Genomic DNA, 18370 nt, shown 5'->3' with positions numbered 1-18370 from the left:
CGTGGCCCACAATGTAAAATGAGATTGACATCCCTACAGTATGAAGCCACATGAAGTACAAATATATTATTTATATATATATATAATTTTCTTCCTTATGTATCAGAGTCACTTTATTTCATTACACGTGTTAACAAAATGGCTTGTTCATTCTGCAGCAATGATATTTTTCTCTGAATATACATATAGTTTTCATAACAGTCATTATTACTATATGAAAATTACATCAGTCTCAATTGTGTAGCTCTGAATCCACAAAACGTGTCAATTTAAAAAGGGGAAAAATATGGGAAAAAAGGTTAAAGACGAGGGACTGCTAGATGAATGGTCACATGTTGTATTTCAGGTTGACAGGATAAAAATAATGTGAAGGCTCATTAAGGCAGAAAAAACTATATGGTCAATTAAAAAAAAATCTCAAATGAGTCCCTCAGATGGAAATAAAATAGCAGACATAAAAATGAACCTATGGTAATCTTTATCATTACGCCATCCTTCAGGCAAACGCAACATAATGATGTGTCCTTATTAATTCTGAGCAGCAGTGGGAATGTAAATCTGCCTATTCACAAACATCCTTTGAGAAATTCAACAGCTCTTAGAAATAATGAAAGATAATATTCAATCAGCGGTCGAGCCCAACCCAACCATAAACACGCCACATTTTCAAAAGGTCAAATTTGGCAATCGCACCTACTTGAAGCGTATGGGATTTTAGATACATTAAACCGAGACCAGACACAGTACAGCGGGGGCTTCGCAAAGTTTTGAAGAAAAACGATTAGACTAAAATTAATTAATATCCCAAAGTTCAGTTACATAAGCTTCAAGTTATCAAAAATGAGTTTGCCTTAACTTCATCTCCAGAGAGTTATTTCTCTTGTTATTTTTTTCCTTCCCCCCCAAATTCTAAAGAACTGCTGACTTACAGCAGCTCAGGCTTTTCTCAGATCTGGACGAACCCCCTCCTCCACTTTACATTTTTGTGTCACATTGAGGTTTTCTCTCTCTCTCTCTCTCTTTCTCGAGCACCTGGCTTTTGTACAAGTGACGGCAGCTTTTTGTTTTTCTTCACTGTCACCAGAGTCTACAAGTCAAGCCACCCCTTGTGGACTGCGAGTGTACGCGCCTTCTCATCTCCTCCTCCTCCTCTTCCTCCCTCTCCTCTGCTCTTCGCGCTCGATGAGGTGTAGCGCTATAGCTCGTTGCGAGAGCGGGATATGCGAGGGCCTTTCCTGATCTCTTTCCTCTTCTCCTCCTTTCTCCTCCTCTTCTCCTCCTCCCTCAGGATCTTCTGGAAAGCCTCGGCTGTGTGAAGCACCTGCGGCAGATAAGAAAGGGCGCGGGGAGATCAAAGTCGCGATGTGAGAGAGGCTGTGTTTTCTTAGAGAATTTCTACGAAAAACAAAGCAAAGATCTGCATGTGTTTCTACTCCTGCTGGTTGCAAAGGTCTCCGGGGTATTAAGAAACCTGTTACCAGGTATCAGGCTAGAATAATAATGGATGATGGCAAAGTGTAGAACAGCATGTATGCAGCGTACTCACATCATCTCTCTCTGTGCGGTACGGGTTTATAAAGTCTGGGGATTTCTCTGTTATTCCCAGTTCCTGTGACATCTGCGAGGTGAGCAGAATAGGAAAGATGGGAGAGGAAAGAAAAGAGGGGGAGATGATACATAATGCTTGCTTCAAAAAGAGCTAAGAAACGTCACATCACTTATGCTACAGCTAAGAAGCGCTCTGATGCAATTTAAACCACATTCCTTGTGAGTATTAGAGCTCCTTCTTCATTATTTACCGCTCATGGAGGTGGATGAAATAGAGACGAGGGAGTCGGAAACCAAGCGTGGGGTTAAGCGAGGGTCGAACGCACACTTTTAGGACGCAAAACTGCTGCTGCTGCTGCTGCTTCGAGCCTCAGAATTAATCCACTTCATAATCCTCTTGGCACATTGCTAAGGTCACAGATTAATCCTGCAGGAGTTTAGTTCATTAACCCGCACATTAAACAAGGAAACACCGGTTAGATGCCTTTGGTCTTTAAAGTTTAAAAGGCCAAAATTCAATTTCTACAGAAATATCTGACACGCTGGCTGACACTGATGACTGATAACTCCACACTTACATGACATGAGATTGCATCACTCTTCAAACCCACCAGGTTTCCAGAGAACTGTCACCCTTTTTTTTAAAGTCATTTTTTCCTGTTTGGTATAGCTAATGATGCACAGATGGCACTTCTGCTGAAAAGATAACCTCTTGTGGTTTATGAGAATGTGCCTTCTGTTTAACGTGTGGCTAAAACTGATCTAGAAGCCACTGAGCAGCCACTTTGAAATGCAGGTGGGCAGTTTGGGCAGTTATTGGGAAGCATTATCTAAATTCATTTAAATTTCAATAGCGAGTGGGAGATAAGAACTGTATTTATAGAACAAAACATATCTGGGGAAAAAAAAAAAACCCTCGATATTTGAGTATTGTTTTCCAAAATAAAAGGTTCTTTCCACCCTTCCATCCCTTGCCATTTACCCAGGCCCACCTCCCTCTCACCGGCCACTTCCTCCAGCTCTTCTGGGGTGACACCGAGGCGTTTCCAAGCAACTGGCTCCTTTTTAATGTGGAGGAGTAGTACCTCTATTCTGAGCCCCTCCTGAATGACCGCTCTCCTTATCCAGTCTGTAAGGGAGAGCCCTGACACCTTTTGAGAGAAAGTTCATTTCCACCCCTTCTATCTGCAGTCTCATTCTTTCAGTCTCCACACGGAGCTTGCGGGCACAGGTGAGCGCAGGAACATAGGTGCTCCGATAAATCGACAGCTTCGCTTTTACGCGCATCTCTCATTTCACCACAGTGAAGCAGACTCAGAGTCTACATCACTGGTGATGCCAAACCGATCTGTCCGTCAAGCTCGCCTTTTGCTCCCACTCGTGAGCAAGACCCTGAGATATTGAACTCCTTCTTTTAGCCAGTGCAGCTTTTTCGCTTCTGGAGACATTAATCTACTACCATCGCACCATTATTGTTGCTTTTGCAAGAATCTATAGATTTTAAGAATTCGCTGAGCCTTAAACACGCTGCCAGGGATAAGGCTGGATATTAGGAGCCGAAGAATCACTGTAAACCTCAACTATTCTTTTGCTCTGTGCCAGACACATTTACATCACTGTAACGCACTGTTTTCTCGCTGTGTTTTGAATATTTCCATTATATCCTCCTGCAGAGAGATGTTTTCTTTTCTAATCCAAGGCGTGAGCTGAAGCGGCGGTATGCAATCACTGCAAGATCAATCACGCTGAATCTCATGAAACTTAGTGGAGCACTGGCAAAGGAAGAATTAGGTAGTTAGATTTTGATCTGAATCATTTTCTTTCAGCTTTTGCAACAACTCTCAGTCTTCAGCGAGACGTCGACAAATCTCTTCTAAATCCACACGATCGAAATGAGAAAAAGTGAAACCAGAAACATTTTTTTCGACACCCTTAATAAAAAGGCTGCGGCAGGTCTTACAAGTGTGAGGACGTGCTGGTGGGCTCCTCCTGTGAAAACCCCCGTCTGGTTACAGAAGTTCAGCCCCCAGCGCAGCAGGCCGCTCCAGTCGGTGTTCCGGTCGTAGTAGTGGTGGACGATACGGGGGAAACGCAACGCCACGTCGCCAAAGAACGCCGTATTCTCCACTACGTGGGAATAAGCTGCAGGACAGAAACAGAATATGAATATGCACATGTATATAGCACACGGTGAAAATGATGCTTAACAGAACAAAGGGAGGAAAACAGCTCAAGGTTTTACTGGGGGAGCACACTCAGACCGCACTGAAGGGGATAAAGATGGGATGATGAACACCAGGCAGAATTGGGTGTTTTTTGAGATGGGTAACAGAGCGTAAGACAACCCAGGCAGAGGTGTTGGAGACAGAATCAGTGTGTGAAAAACACTCGAGAGCAAGAGAGAAGGCAACGGCTGAGATTTAAAAGCGAATCAGACCTTCTTTGATCTTATCGTCCATGGGGAAGGGGTCATCGGGCTGCATGTTGGCCGCAACCAAGACCTGCCGGGAGTCCTCCAACACCTTAAGAGAGAAAGAGAGCTCAATCTCCAGGGTTATGTACTCCCATCTACGTGCTACGATTGTTATTCTTATGACATTTTACACACCACCTCCCACAGACGTTACAGTCAACGCGTGATCTGTGTGGACACTGCACAGAATAGATACGCTGGCTCACACACACGCAGACGTATAGAAGTGCTGACAATGTTTTGCAGCCCCCGAAGGTCGACTCTGCTCGTTCTCCTTGAGAGCGATGCAGATACACGCATAGCTGCCCGCTGGGAAATGGAGGCCTACAGTAAAATCACAGCTCCCAGTCTGGTGCAAGTGAATGGCACCTGTAAGCAGCATGAATTCAGATTCAAATGAAAAGCGAGCTCACGCGCTGCTGAATGCGGTGGATTTTAGAGCTTTTGACTCTCTATCGGGCTGCAAACGTTCTTATCCTTCAATTTACTGGAAACACCAGGCAGGTCGAGCTTCAGAGCGCCTGCTCTCTGATGCTAGTGGCCTTGTCTGTGCTTGACTTGCTGCTTCCCAGGCACTATATGATGTCTTACACACACACATACACACTGTACCTTGAAGAGCCCTTTGAGCATGATGTCTATGATCTTGTACTGCTGGTTGATGTCGTTCAGCTCTACTAGATTCTTGAGTGCATTCAGCTGATCTTTCCTCTTGGTCTCAAACAGCCGCTTGTCTGACAGGAGGAGGTCAGGAGGACAAACGCTCTCTACATCAAGAGAGAAACACCCGTGAAGATGCTTAAGTTCAACACTTAGTGACTTGCACACACACACAAAGACATCAGCGGACAGCATTTGGCGGCAGCTCTGCACGCCGTCAGCAGAAGGATACAGATCTCCAGGTTGGAGTCGTGTCTCGGTCGGTGCGTGTCGGAGTCTGCCGAGCTGAGTGCGGCAGCGGCGAGCGCCAGGACCACTGCACCCACACTCCGCATGGTCAGCAGGGGGTGGCAGAGAGGCACTCTTCTGAAAACAGGGATGATGAGCCATCAGACATTGTTCCACAGCAGAATATTGTCACACAGTCGCCTGATTAGATCCTTTCAGCTTGCCTGACTCGCTACGCTTTCACATGGAGCCAGCAAACACAGCTTTCTTCTCCATTCATTCATTTTTCTCCTTCCAGAGCTACTAGATGGGCTCGTGCTCTCTCGTGTGATACTTGTGGAATATGTGAAATACGGAGACATGTTGGGGATAAGTGGTCAATATAGAACACCAGAGGGTAGCCGGCATTTGAAGAGGGCCTCCGTATGTTCCTTTTAAGACACATCTGATGTCTGGCACTTGCATAATCCCCAGAGGAACTTTTACAGTCTCTGTAGCAGGTGCCCGGTCTGCTCTTGCCCGTCCTCTGCCCTCTCTATTCAAAAGCGGCGGTCTTCTATATCATTCTGATCCTGTTGCAACTGTCCCCGTCCTCCAAGGCTTTTTTCTTTTTTTGGCACGTTTCAAAGGGAGGCATGAAAGTGAGAAGATAAATACAACAGCTAAATATAGGACCTCATCAAAGGAGGATTCGATGCGAGCCAAAAAATAAAGTTTTTTTTTTTTTAAAGAAAACATTAGCAGAAAACAGAAGTAACTGGAGGCAGGGAGAGGACATGTAGATGAAAAGCTACAAGATATAATTCATCTAATCCATGCATAATTTAGCAGGGGCTCCATCAATGATAATATCAGAGGGATTCAGTGGGGTACAGATAGGATGGAGGGAGAGTAATATTAGGAGAAGCAGCAGGGGGAAGAGGAGGAGAGGAGGGAGGGGCGTTGGAGCGTTTGGAAGAAGGGGGTGGGGTAGAGGAGTTGGAGACCCTGAGGGAAACAACAGCTTTCCTGGTGAATATTTCATCTACCTTTTGCTAAGGCACAGCGGTGAAACCCAAAGACACACAGATGGGAGAACTAGTGCAAGATAGAGGAGGCGGCTGTGGAATGACAGATAAAGAGCACGGGATACTTGATTTCTGCGCTGACTGGATTAATCTTTACAAACCCGGGGTGCCTGTTCTCAAATCTCAAGGAACGGGAAAGGGAGCAAATGTTTCAGGGCGTGAATATTAATTTAGACTAAAGTGAGCACCCTTAAGAGAACTTGCTCCAATCAGAACAGGGAAAGAAAGAAACCCCATCTGCTTCTCAACGTTGCCTGTACATCTACGGCACGCTGATAACGCAGACAAACAATGAGCATTTCATACTGACTCATTCTTCTGTTTAACGGCAGCGTCGGTGTATTATTTCCGGAAAAATGAAAGCAGATTTTTTCCCCCCTATTTCATTTTGGCTTTCCCTGCCAGTCTCTGGGGTCATTTATTTTTAAAAATAAAACTCAAAAACAACTTTGTTCATACGGAGTCAGCAGAAACCGGCGTTCCTGCAGACAGCTGAGTGAAGACAATGTTCGATTAAGGCCAATTTGTGCATTCTGAGAACATCTTTTGGGTAGCTTCCCAGCTTTCTGAGAAATGCTGCACTAAATATCCTTAAGTGCTGGTCGAAAGCCTCAATATTTCTCGATAACAGCCAGAGACGAGTGGGGGTTCTCTTTCTGGTAGTAGCAGCAGCTTGTCGGGTTATTTGATGTTCCTGTGTGCCTCCTAGCAGGCAGCCATGTAGCTCTGACAGATATTTATGAGGGAAAAGGTCATCACCGTCAATACGCATAACCAGGAGCTGCTGATGTTTCCGCACAGAGGGGCAAAGTGCTGAGGCCGTAAGAAGTGATGTAGGAAGGGCATTAAGGCAGGATCAATCATTTCTAATGTGGCACGGGCAGTGCAGAAGTGCATCCATTAACTGTAAACAGGCAACCCTGATTACACAGGATGGGCACGTCACTAATTCCAGGGCACTTGGCTCGGTCCTGAGTGGAACTGAAAGGAGTGTGAAGCACAAAACTATGCAAAAATCATCATCTGCTGACATTAATGTTAACTTTAAGCTCCCCTTAAAAATGATGCTGCTCTGTGAGAGAGAACTTACACAACAGTCATTGCCTGCATCCCTGCACCCCCAGCCTGTCTTACTACAGGAGTAAAACCAGCTGAGGGAGGGAGTTCACCTGGCCATCGCCATCATGTGCTGCTCAAAGGGGATCGCCAGATCCCTGCAGGGGTTCTCATCGGTCTTTAACCAATACTTTTCTTTTTTTTGGTGCACATATAAACAAAATTGATCTCAAAGCAGTGCATGCACTAGAACACTGTTAGGACAACCCAGCTGATCTGCAAAACGCTTTCTTTCATATTCTCCCCTGCTGAGTCCTGGAATGAAGAAACTTCAGGGGAGATGTTCAGCATCCAAGGTGGGAGGCTCAGTTCCGAAGCCGTCTGTCCCCCCGGCACTCGAGCTGGCGAGATGTGTCGGGGAGGTCTGGAGGCAGAGGCAGAGTGTTTCTTGCTGAAGTCGTGTGAGCCCACGTAAATCTCTTGGCTTGGAGCTGCTAGCAACAACCTCTTTAGGGCAAAGAGGCTGAAGTTTGATTTCCTGTGTGGGAGATCCAGGTTCCAGCTTTGTCAGTAAAGTAGGTTACATTATCTAATCACACGTGAAGAAGAACCGCTCTGACTGTATTGTTGAAAACATGTATCCAATTTTCACCAGTGTGATGAAAGATGATAATCTTCAATCAAGGATGAGAAAGAAGTCCGACCCGCAAACAAGCCTGCTCTGCAGCATTCATTTCAAGAGCCACAGCTGACCCTTGAGGTGAACAGCGCTCCAGAGAGGATAGAAAAAAAGCAAGATGCCTTTCAGACAGCTGGATGTGCAGCAGGAGTGGAGCCTGGTTCCCCTCAGGCTGCCAGCCTGCTGTGGGAGGCTTGAGGTTCAAGGACTGACACATCATCTCTCTCTCTCTCTCTCTGCTTCCATCCTAGAGGCTCTCCTTCTGTCATCATTCATACAGAGGGACGGACATGCGTAATGGTGATGGTGGATAAAGACTGTCACATGCACCATCAGCTACAGATTGTTTAATTGATTGCATGTCCCCTACCTGACCTGGCTTCCCACAGCTGCACGGCTGTCTGTACCCAACTACTGAGTAACTATTTATATTCTAAACGGAGAATTAAACGCTTTTTGTATCTTGGATGCACGGCTACATACAGTGGTATTATACACCAACATCTCAATGATATACAACTATTTATAGAAGACTTCCCAACTAGGGGCTCACTTTTGTAAATTAAGTATTTAAAGTCGACAAATCGATGCCTCCTGTCATCGCAGCTGTACGCTCCGGCGGATCTGCCAGCCAGCCAGCGGCCAGCACAGCAGATCCCCCGGCAGATAGAGCTCTGCTGGACACTACAGCCACCAAACTCGAGGTCCACTCACCGTGTTGTAGCGAGAAACGACAGCGCCACAAGGCAGCGATTAGCGAGCGGCGTTTGCTCCAAAGTAAAGAGTGCAGTTGAACCTTCTTTATCTCCGCTCCGAGCGTGAACAAAGACAGAAAAAGAGCTCGGCTCGCCGATGAGGTAGACGGGACAGTGAGTTTTCTCTCCTCTGGATCCTCAGGTGACAACAACGGAGGTGGAGGCGTTCATTTACATGCGGCTCTCGCTGCTCCACTCTGCCAGTGCCACGATCGCACCGGCTGGCTCGTCTTGGACGAATGACAGCGAGCGGGCGCTAAACACGGAGGAGGAGGAGTGCGGTTTCCACACGGAGGAGTTAGAGGGAGACACCGCCAGAGCGTGGGGATAAGGGGCTGCGTTCCGTTTATGCTCAGTTCCCCCGGGGATTATGGTGCTCTCCAGCCACGCTATAAACTCCCGAGGTATTTTATAAAGATGGCAGCAGGGCGGAGTAAGCGAGCATGTTAGGTAATTTATTTGCAGCTAGGGTTGGCTATGCTAATGAAAAGTTGCCTTTCAGGAAGCTGGCTGTGACAGCAATTTAAAAGTCAACTGGACGTCAAAAGGGACTGTGCGATCATATAAGAACCCCACCATTGCCACTTAATGAGCTGTCAGTGAGAAGTAAAGAAACACACTGGAGCTACCCGATGGTACAATGAACGATTGATTTTCTTGCAGTAGCCTAAAGCCTGAGAGCCCATCAGTGGCCATACAGTTCAAAAATAGACCACAGGAGACGTTTTACCCTGCAATTATATCCCACATGGCTCTCAAGCACTTAGCCGACAGCTGCTCTCTGGCAGCTTGTCCACCTCACAACCACTGTCACACACACCAGTGGTCTACAGGGAGTCGTACTCCCATCACCTGACAGCTTTGAGAAGGTGTGGATGGGGTAGAGAAATTCACATTAATGTGGTTAAATCCTAGAACTGGCAGAAGAAACTCTAGGTGGGAAAGCGAGAGAGTTAATTCCCCGAGCAGAGCTGCTCACCTGCAGCTTAGACAGTGTTTTTTTTATTAGCAGTGTCCTGGTCTAAAAAGATTCACTCTCTGCCTGTAATAAGCTGTTTTAACATTTCTCCTTTAACGCCTTCTAATTGGCTGCCCCCGGCAAACAGACGGTCTAGATAAATGCTAAATGGACTTGTTCTTATATAATGCTTTGCGACTCTACTCTAGCACTCAAAGGGCTTGATACAACATGCTTCATTCAGCCATTCACCCCCTTTCATACATGTACTTTTGTCTACACCCGGTGCTTTCTACCTAACATTCACAGATTCATATCCGATGAACGCATCAGAGAGCGACATGGGGTTCAATATGTTGCCCAAGGACACTTAGGAATGCAGACTAGAGACTAGAGCACCCTCTGATAGAACCATCAACCTTTCCATTATTAGATGACCAGCTCTACCAGGCTTCTGTGTTCACAGTCAGAGCTCTGTGCCTGAGATGACCATATTAGGCATATCCTGAGTACTTTTTTTTAACCGTGAGCACCTGGTTCAAAGGGGTTAATGTATATATGCTTAATTATTTTATACTTTGGGCATGCTTTATAACAACAATAACTACTATTGTAACATTGCATATATGATGGAAATATGTTAAAGTACAAAAATCATTTTCTTAAGAGGAAAGGTTGATTAGCTTGTCAGTGCTACCACATCAGACAAAAAAGCAGCAACGTTGACCTGTAACAAAAACAAGTGATTTATTGATGCACTTATAATTCAAGATGTTTGTTTTCTTTAACACTGCTGCAAATATGAACTAGCTTTTATGAACAAATGCATGCAGTCAGTCAGATTGCTAGAACGCTGTGAAACTACAGGTTGTATTGTTTTAGGAGCACAACAGAAACAGTCAAACAAACGGATGCAACAAATGAGCAAGGTGAAGAACTTTCAAAATCGATGTCCTGTCTAAAGCACAAAGTCAGACAGGCAGAGGGGCACGTCTCCAACATGTCTGAAGATAAGCGTCAAGGAGCAATGAGCAAAGTGAGAGGGGGCAGTGGGCGTGAAGATGAAAGATAGAACATTTAAATTAAGAAACAAATTGAAACTGCTACCAGCTTTACTGAGCCTGAATGCACTGTGTTTTTAATGAACTACTATTTCCACGTATATGTTGTGTATTTGTTTATTAGTGTATTTGTTTATTATTAATATTAGCAGAAAAATGTAAGTAGAGTAGAGGGAGTCAGCCAGCATGACAGATGACATGCTGACTATGAATGTACAGTAGAGCGTCTGTTGTTCAACACAGGCATCTATTAAACTGCCAGTGAAAAATCAATGAAGATGCTGATGTTAAAGTACGAGTTTCCTAATGTGCTTTACTGTGTGGGTTACTGCTTTCTGCAGCACTTCCTGCTTACAGAGGCATGTTCAGAGGCTGTTTGTGTTAGCAAAGTTCAACGGTGTGCATGTGTTTCACTTCACGTGAAGGATACAGGACATCGTTGGACTGACTGTGTCTGCAGCTCTCATCGGGCTCTCCGAGTTCCTCTATCATGTTCTTCACTTTCTGCTTGTGTTCCTCTCTGGGTAGAAGGTCTCTGCTCTGGATCTGAATGAACAAAAGAGGAAAAACAAAAAGCTTCCTAGGGTTAGAAGGACCTAACACAAGAACCTTAAGATCTTGAATTTTGAAATCCATGAATCCATTAATTTCTATCATTTAACACTGAGTCGTTCCCAAGCCAGCTGAGACCCAGGATTCTTTCCAGCGAGTCCCAGGCCTCCTCCTGGTAGGACATGTTTCGCAATATCTTGCCTCAGAGGTGCTCAGGAGGCATCCTAGTCAGATATCCAACCCACATCAACTAGCTCCTTTTGATGCGGAAGAGCAGGAGTTCTACTCCGAGTCCCACTTGAATGACCAAGCTCCTCACCCTATTTTTAAGGGACAGCTCAGCCAACCTTCAAGGGAAAATCATTGGTTATGGCTAGATATTCTGTCCATAAAAACTATGAATGGAGAAGTCCAGGACCAAATGGAAATGAGTCCCACTTATTGCCAGAAATATGAACCAAGCTATCTCTGCAGGTGTACAGGGACCGAATGCCCTGTAACAACAGGCCAAACACCCCATGCTCCCAAAGCACTCCCCACAGGATACCCCAAGGGATGCGGTTGAAATCCACAAAATCCACAGAAAACCCGAAAACTTCTGAAAACAACATAATATAGATTTTACAGGCATTCCATTATAATTATTTCCTTTTTAAAATTATTATTAGTGGATTCCACTAAAATTGCTTTGGATGAAAGTTTTTAGAATTTTTGCCTCACAGGGATTACTTCCACATAAACAGGAACTCATTATTTGAAACTTTGCCCATGTTACACCTCCAGCATTGTAAAAATATATAAATATGTATGACAGATGATAATGAAAAGCATATTAAGTTTGAAAATCTGTATTTCAGCTGTCATAAGCATATGCACAAGCAGAAAATGTGCATAAAGCAGCAAACAGGACTTCAGTGAAGATGCAGATGTGTACTGTAGGCAACAGGGAACAGTGAACGTTTGCCACAAACAGCAACAAGAACAGAAATCTGGGAGAAAAATATTCACAATCAACAGAAAACTTTCCAAACATTCAAAGTTTGCAGAGTTTCCCCTGCAGTTATGAGCAACCCCAACACAGAAACAGACTCACGATGCAAGATTTACTATTCATCGTTGTTCATGCGGATACAGCCAGAACCTGGCCTGAGCTATAACTGATCAGCTCTCTGCTGAAGCCAAGGTTCAGAGGGGTTTTTTAAAGTCAAAGTCAAATCAGTTTTATTTGGCAGCAGCTGCTGCCAATGGTGTGTTCAGGATGAGATGGAAGGCAGCTTAAAACAAGGGCTGAAAACTGATAAAAGCAACAGGTGAGGCAGAGGTGGAGCTAATAGGATCAATACAATTGGGAGCATTAAAAAAGGAAAGGAGGAAACAAATACATTCACTGAGGAATGGAAAAAGCTAACAAGTAAATACTATGCCTGTATGTATTCTTGCTCACTCCTAACACTCTCCAAACATGTCCACAACCAAGGTAAAGTTCAGATTTCTTAATGACCACTTTAAATTAAACTTGAAACCCAACTTGGGATGGAAATGAACCAATTCCCACCCAACCCAAGGGTTTTTGTAATTTTGTGCTAACAACTACTTAATGTATTCTATCAGGCGATTGTTTCCATTAACTGTTTTTACAAAAAGGAAAACAACCTCAAAGAGTTTGGTGCACTATGAAGCACAACCTGAATGATGCAGCACCTTTGCAAGAACTAAAGCATTTGTGTGCTTCAAAGACTTGCACTGAAACATTTAAGACCTATGCAAACCGAAAATAGGACAACTTTATACTGTGCATAAGTTTTGAGAAACTCCTCATTTCTTTTTTATTTTGGTACAAAAATGGGAAATGGATGCAGTGATTCATTGAAACACGTGAAAACATTTATGTAAATACAGTATATAAGGTAAAACAGAGTCTGTACGAGTCTAATGAGCTTGAAAGTCAATATTTGGTACGACCTTCATTCTTTAACAAAACCTGATCTCTCTTAGGCAGCTTTCTTGTCATTTCTTTAAGTAGTCTTCATTAATAGGCTTCTTGAAGGATATTCAAAGCTCTTCTTTGGATGTTTCTGCCTTTTTGTTTTGTTCTCTGCTTAATAATGCTGAGGTCCAGACTCTGGGGAGGCCAATCCATGACTGATAGAGTTCCACTGTGTGTTCTTCTATCCAGGTTTGCTTTTATTGCATTAGCAGTGTGTTTGGGATCTTTGTTATGATGCAAAATTAAGCCGTTGGCAGTCAGATGGCATTGCAAGGTGGATCAAAATTTAATGGTGTTTTTTCTGCGTTCATAATTTCATTAATTTTGACAAGATCTCCAACACCACTGGCCAAAATACTACCCCAAACCATGACAGAGCCTCCACTGTACTTAACAGGCGGTTGTAGACACTCACTTTATAGGATTGATGCTCAGTCCAATTTCTTTCTGTTTCTCTTCATTAAGAATGGCTGACAGCCACCCTTCCACTGAGACTATGTCTGATAAGGCTTCAGTGAACTGCAGATGAATCAACTGAAGGTACAGATGCATCTCTGCAGTCCTGTGCCAGGGTCTTTGCTGGATTTTATTCCTCTTGTTTCTTAAAAACACGACTTTCAGACACTGCTCATCTGCTGTAAATAGTTTTTAAATCTTGTTCTTTTGTCCTCCACTTTCACAACTTTTTCAAGGACTTACTGCAAACATTGTGGAGATAAGTTTTCAGCTAATGCCTCTTCGGGAATCATCATGAAAAAAATACTATTTTATTCCTGTCAAACTGTCTTATCTTTGGCATTTTTCATAGATTCAACTAAACAAGTGGAACAAGTTATCTGTTTTGCTACTAACAAATGGCCTAAAGATGCAATTTAAATAGATTCTTTGCAAAGTTGTCTTTTATGTGCAGACACAACACTGGTTCATCCCTTGAGTTTGGTGCTTGAATGATTCATAGATCAGAGTGTTAGGATATAAAAAAACCCAATTAAAACAGTTCTCTGAAAATGGTCAAGTACAAGGACTGGACTGAGAGTGAGTGGAAAAAGTAACCAATGTCCAAAGAAAAACTCGAAAGACCTTCAGAAAGCCTGGAGACTATTGCTCTAGAGCACTCTGAAACATTAGAGAAAGCAAAATACAAAGAAATCAGGTGGCTCAAGATTTCGGTGCACTCCTTTATTTTGAAGACCTGTTCATTAGAAATCTGTATTTAGGACTACTTGGGAACCAGGTAGACTGAAAACTGTTGACTGGAAACAACAAACCAGGGAATGGAAGCTTGCAAACAGAAAAGGTGATATCTGCTGACTGTATGTGCATGCAGGCACACCGGTGCTCGTTATGTCAGCTTTCATGGGGAGGAAACAAGAAGCAAAACCAGTGATCTGAGAATAGATCATTTATAAATATGCACTTCCTTGTGAACTGAAACTTCACTTTAGTCCAAAAGCTAGATGAACAAAACCTCTGAAAACTGTGAAGCTCATCTGTGAAAATGTATGTGAGAGAAGAGCAGCAGAGATGCCAGGGGACAAAAATCACACTGTTTGCGAGACCGTTAAGAGAAATGCGTCACATTGAACCCTGCCTACCCTAACCTGTGTCACTGACTTAAAAAAACACACATATAGATATACAGACACACTCACACACAACCACACACTCATACACACCTACACAAGCCACAGACGCATGTATTCACACACTTCACGATTGCCTGGAACACAGTGCACTGGGAGCTGCAGTGTATGCCATCATTCTGTCACTCCTCCGACTCTGAGCCACTTTCAGAACACCAAAAGCATTTCTGGTCCTGCACACGATGCCATATTAGAGCTATGCAATCTGATGTGGCCCCTAATCTTGAGGCGAACCCAAAGCTAACTAGGGTAACAGGAATATTCACCTCACGCGGACCGCACCCCCCCTCCCCCCCACCCATGCAGAGAATACACCATCTTGAGACCAGTTCAGACATAATAAGAGTGATTTGGCAAATGATAATAACGATACAAAGAGCTTGTGCCAGTGATCACAGTTGAGGAGAGAGAAAGCACAGTTGTTTCCATCAATTTCTTTTTTAAACTCAGTTCACCTCTGTGATCTGTGGGGAAAATAAACTGAGTAATTTCAACTATTCCGCTAACATCTGTTTGGCTGGCAAAAAAAAATTATGCTGCAATCTGCAACACAACAATATGATGGGTAGAAAAGCTCTGCAAATAAACCACAAATATTTCTGTGCCTGTCAAATTAACATAACTCCACCAGCTCGCTCTTTTTTAATGTCACATGTCTGTCTGATCCGGTCCAAATTTAGTCCATCTTTCCTGGAATAAACAGAGTACAGCCATGAAACCCAGTGTTTTAAAACACTCTTGCTACACGGCCCAACAGCTTTGATATTTGGTTAAAATGTAACAGGCTGTCACAAACACTTGAAATCATCCACGTTTTCAATCACGTTCTACACTGGATTAAGCGTCTATTTCATTTATGAATATCTAAGGTTTGATTCTGTCACACTGTGTGCGCTGAATTGGCGACCTTCTTCCTGCAAGCCTGTGGCCAAAGAAAGCATGACTCAAAGCAAGAAGGATCTCCGTTAAAAGCTGCTGGTCGTCTGAGGAGATTGTGAAGGTGTTGATATGAGTGTAAATGGTTGTTTCTCTATGTGTCAGAGGCCATGCACTGGTCCAGTACCCACTGAGATGCTCCTGACCCTATCTGTGATAGAAAAAGGGAACTGAAGAAATGTCCTTTTACTTCTCAAGCTGATTTAGACATTTTTATCTAAAGGTCTTTTCAGCAACTTGAAAAGATGACTTTTAACCTCTCACTTTTCAGACAGATCTACCAATCATCCAAGTCAACCAGTCATTTTTTCAATAAGTCTTTTGCCATGTTGGGAAGTTTGATTGATTGATTGGTCTGCTGTGCTCTGGGATGGAGAGGAGAGGCCCAGACTGACACGAACTGCAATCATATTGTTAGCTCACAGTTCACTAATCAGTTTTACACACACAACAGTTACTGAAAAATATAAACCTAAGTTTTAATTAGCCACTGAAGATGCATTTATGCTTTATAGCATTTATGGTTGGGTTTGGCTGTGAAAAGACGAGTGGAGCAGGATGCTCTGCGTTTGTCTTTGCAGCAGGAGACTCTGCAAAGTCATCTTTAAAATAACGACCAGGAGGGAAAAAAAGAAATGTCTACTTAGAGGCAAACTGATTTTATTGTAATTTAATGCTTCGCAGTGATAAGATTTAATACTTGGAGATAAAGAGATGGCAAGTTAATTCTTTAGAGTTTGGCTTTCAGGAGGTAGTGAGACAGTAATCATTTGAAATCGCACCCTGGCTTGTCAGCTCAAACTGCACTTAAACATTTACACACTGACAGCCTAAATGTTTGCTTAGGTGGTTACCCGGGTTGCAAACTTCATAACAACATAAACTACACATCGGGAGAAAAATTCAGCAACACACGCTTGCTTACCACAGAACGACTGAGTGATGAAAAGCGTGCAAAGGCAAAATCAACATCACAATGCGTGATGAATATTATAATTATTTGAATAATTCAGTAGGCTTGTTTGTTACTTTTCTTCAATCTTTTTCCTGCTGGGAGTCGTGATTAGTCGCTTTTGCATTTCTAATGAAAAACTGATTTTCACCTTGACTTGAGGTGGAATGTATTGTGATTCATGCTCGTGTGGGGCGGGCTCGATTTATTATTTGCCATTTGCTACTTTTATGTATTGTACATGTTCTAATCTAAGTCAAACACAAACATTGGTCATGATCCAGATTTATACTCGATTACTTTTTGAGATGTTGAAATACGTGAAATAACTGTTTCAACTGCACAAACCTACCTGGTCTTCCACAAACACATTTCCCCTCAGTACAGTCTGCTTGGTTTGATTTTCACAACATATAAATACAAACTGATTCCAGCTAAAACTGAACTTTGTATGATTCCTTTTCTAATTAATTCATTTGAGGAATGGACAGATCCACAGGTAACTGAAGGCCTGTTGTTGTGTGATTATCTCCTATTTTATCTGTGTGAGCATACGTGTGTGTGTGCAAAGGTTTACCTGTGTCAGCAGCAGCCTCAGGGCCTGTTCTGCTTCCTTGCTGAGCTCCTTCACCCCCCTCCTCTCCACTCCCTCCATCACCTGGAGCAGGTCAGGCTCCCGCAGCACTGGTGTCCCGCTGTCCTGCAGCAGCTGCGGAGAACACAAGCACAGATGCAGAAACACATGTACACGTACGCATGCACGATCCTGCACAGATGTACATTACTGTGCAGTAAAAAAAACAAACGCTGCTCTAAAACCATTAACTTGATTATCATATTAAACCTCGGGGACATCAGTGTCAACAAGTGCACTGGAGAGGCAGCAAAAAGACAACCTCCAATAGGTGGTGGTGGCCACAGGCTGCTCCTGTCTTTGTCCCTCCTGACTGATTTTTATTTTGTTCCGCTTTTGTTAAAATTAAGAGTCTTTCATAAATAATGGCATGAATATTTTTTTTAATTATCATTCAAACACACCAAATAAGTATTTGCATTAACTTTGCATTGAAAATAAGTTCTCCTCAGTACACATGACTGATTGGTTGGCTCGTAGTTTGGGACTTTTTCGGTTGCTTCTACCTTTCCATGTAATCCAATGATGTCTGGAAAAATGTGAGCAACACTGTTTCTTTTCCTTCTTAACAACCACTGTATGTTTAGGTTTGTGGACAGTGAATTTGAGACCAAGTGAAAAACAAGCTAAATATTTAAAGTGTTTAAACTCGTGTCACAGTGCTGCCTAACTCCATTAAATCTGCTTCCATTTTGTTTATTTGTGTTGGAAGGACAAAGTCACACGCTGTCCCAGATTTTTCACAAAATGCTTTAAGTCAGACATTTTTAATGCAGCGGGAGGCTCACAGGGCTCCAGCTGACCAGTAGTTCCAAGTAATCCCACAGTTCCAACCCCGAGCTGAATGAATAATAAATAAAGTGAGCTTACAGACATGGTAATGACTTTTCTTTTATTTTGATTCGCTGTATTGTGTCAGGATGGACTGCACTGTATTCACTTTGATGTGATCTAAATGCTTCTTTGAATACTTGTGCTATCAAATATTTATTACTTGGATTTGTATTTGTGTGTGTGTTTGTAAAGCATCTTACAAGTATGATGAATCTGAGAATGGCAGGGTGCAGAAGGCAGCTCTGTCCTGAGCTGAGCAGGCTGTGGAGGAGGAATCGACTCCATGGCTGACACACCACATGCTTGGCTGCTCCACACACACACACACACACACACACACACACACA

At 43.3% G+C, this 18370-nt stretch overlaps 1 protein-coding gene across 3 annotated transcripts; it reads right to left on the bottom strand.

Moving 5' to 3' along the window:
* Positions 1-95: 95 nt before the first annotated feature.
* On the bottom strand, positions 96-9318 carry LOC102309361 (coiled-coil domain-containing protein 134). 3 transcript variants are annotated; one of them, XM_042220227.1, is made up of 7 exons: positions 8426-9318; positions 4914-5044; positions 4634-4755; positions 3986-4070; positions 3509-3690; positions 1547-1618; positions 96-1321 (listed from the first exon to the last, which is right to left on the bottom strand). In XM_042220227.1, the coding sequence occupies exons 2-7, from the start codon at positions 5014-5016 to the stop codon at positions 1196-1198; spliced, it is 690 nt and encodes a 229-aa protein (XP_042076161.1). In that variant the 5' UTR covers positions 5017-5044; positions 8426-9318; the 3' UTR covers positions 96-1195. The 3 variants fall into 3 exon arrangements, with proteins under 3 accessions (XP_042076161.1, XP_005940797.1, XP_042076160.1); XM_005940735.3 differs by having other exon boundaries at positions 4914-5047; positions 8426-9308; XM_042220226.1 differs by lacking the exon at positions 8426-9318 and adding an exon at positions 7067-8412 and having other exon boundaries at positions 4914-5047.
* Between the last annotated feature and the right edge of the window lie 9052 nt (positions 9319-18370).

Source organism: Haplochromis burtoni, unplaced genomic scaffold (assembly GCF_018398535.1).
Source record: "Haplochromis burtoni strain Fernald_Lab_line unplaced genomic scaffold, NCSU_Asbu1 Contig_45, whole genome shotgun sequence".
NCBI lineage: Eukaryota > Metazoa > Chordata > Actinopteri > Cichliformes > Cichlidae > Haplochromis > Haplochromis burtoni.
Note: the sequence above shows the minus strand (reverse complement) of the source record. Positions and strands in the feature narration are given on the sequence as shown.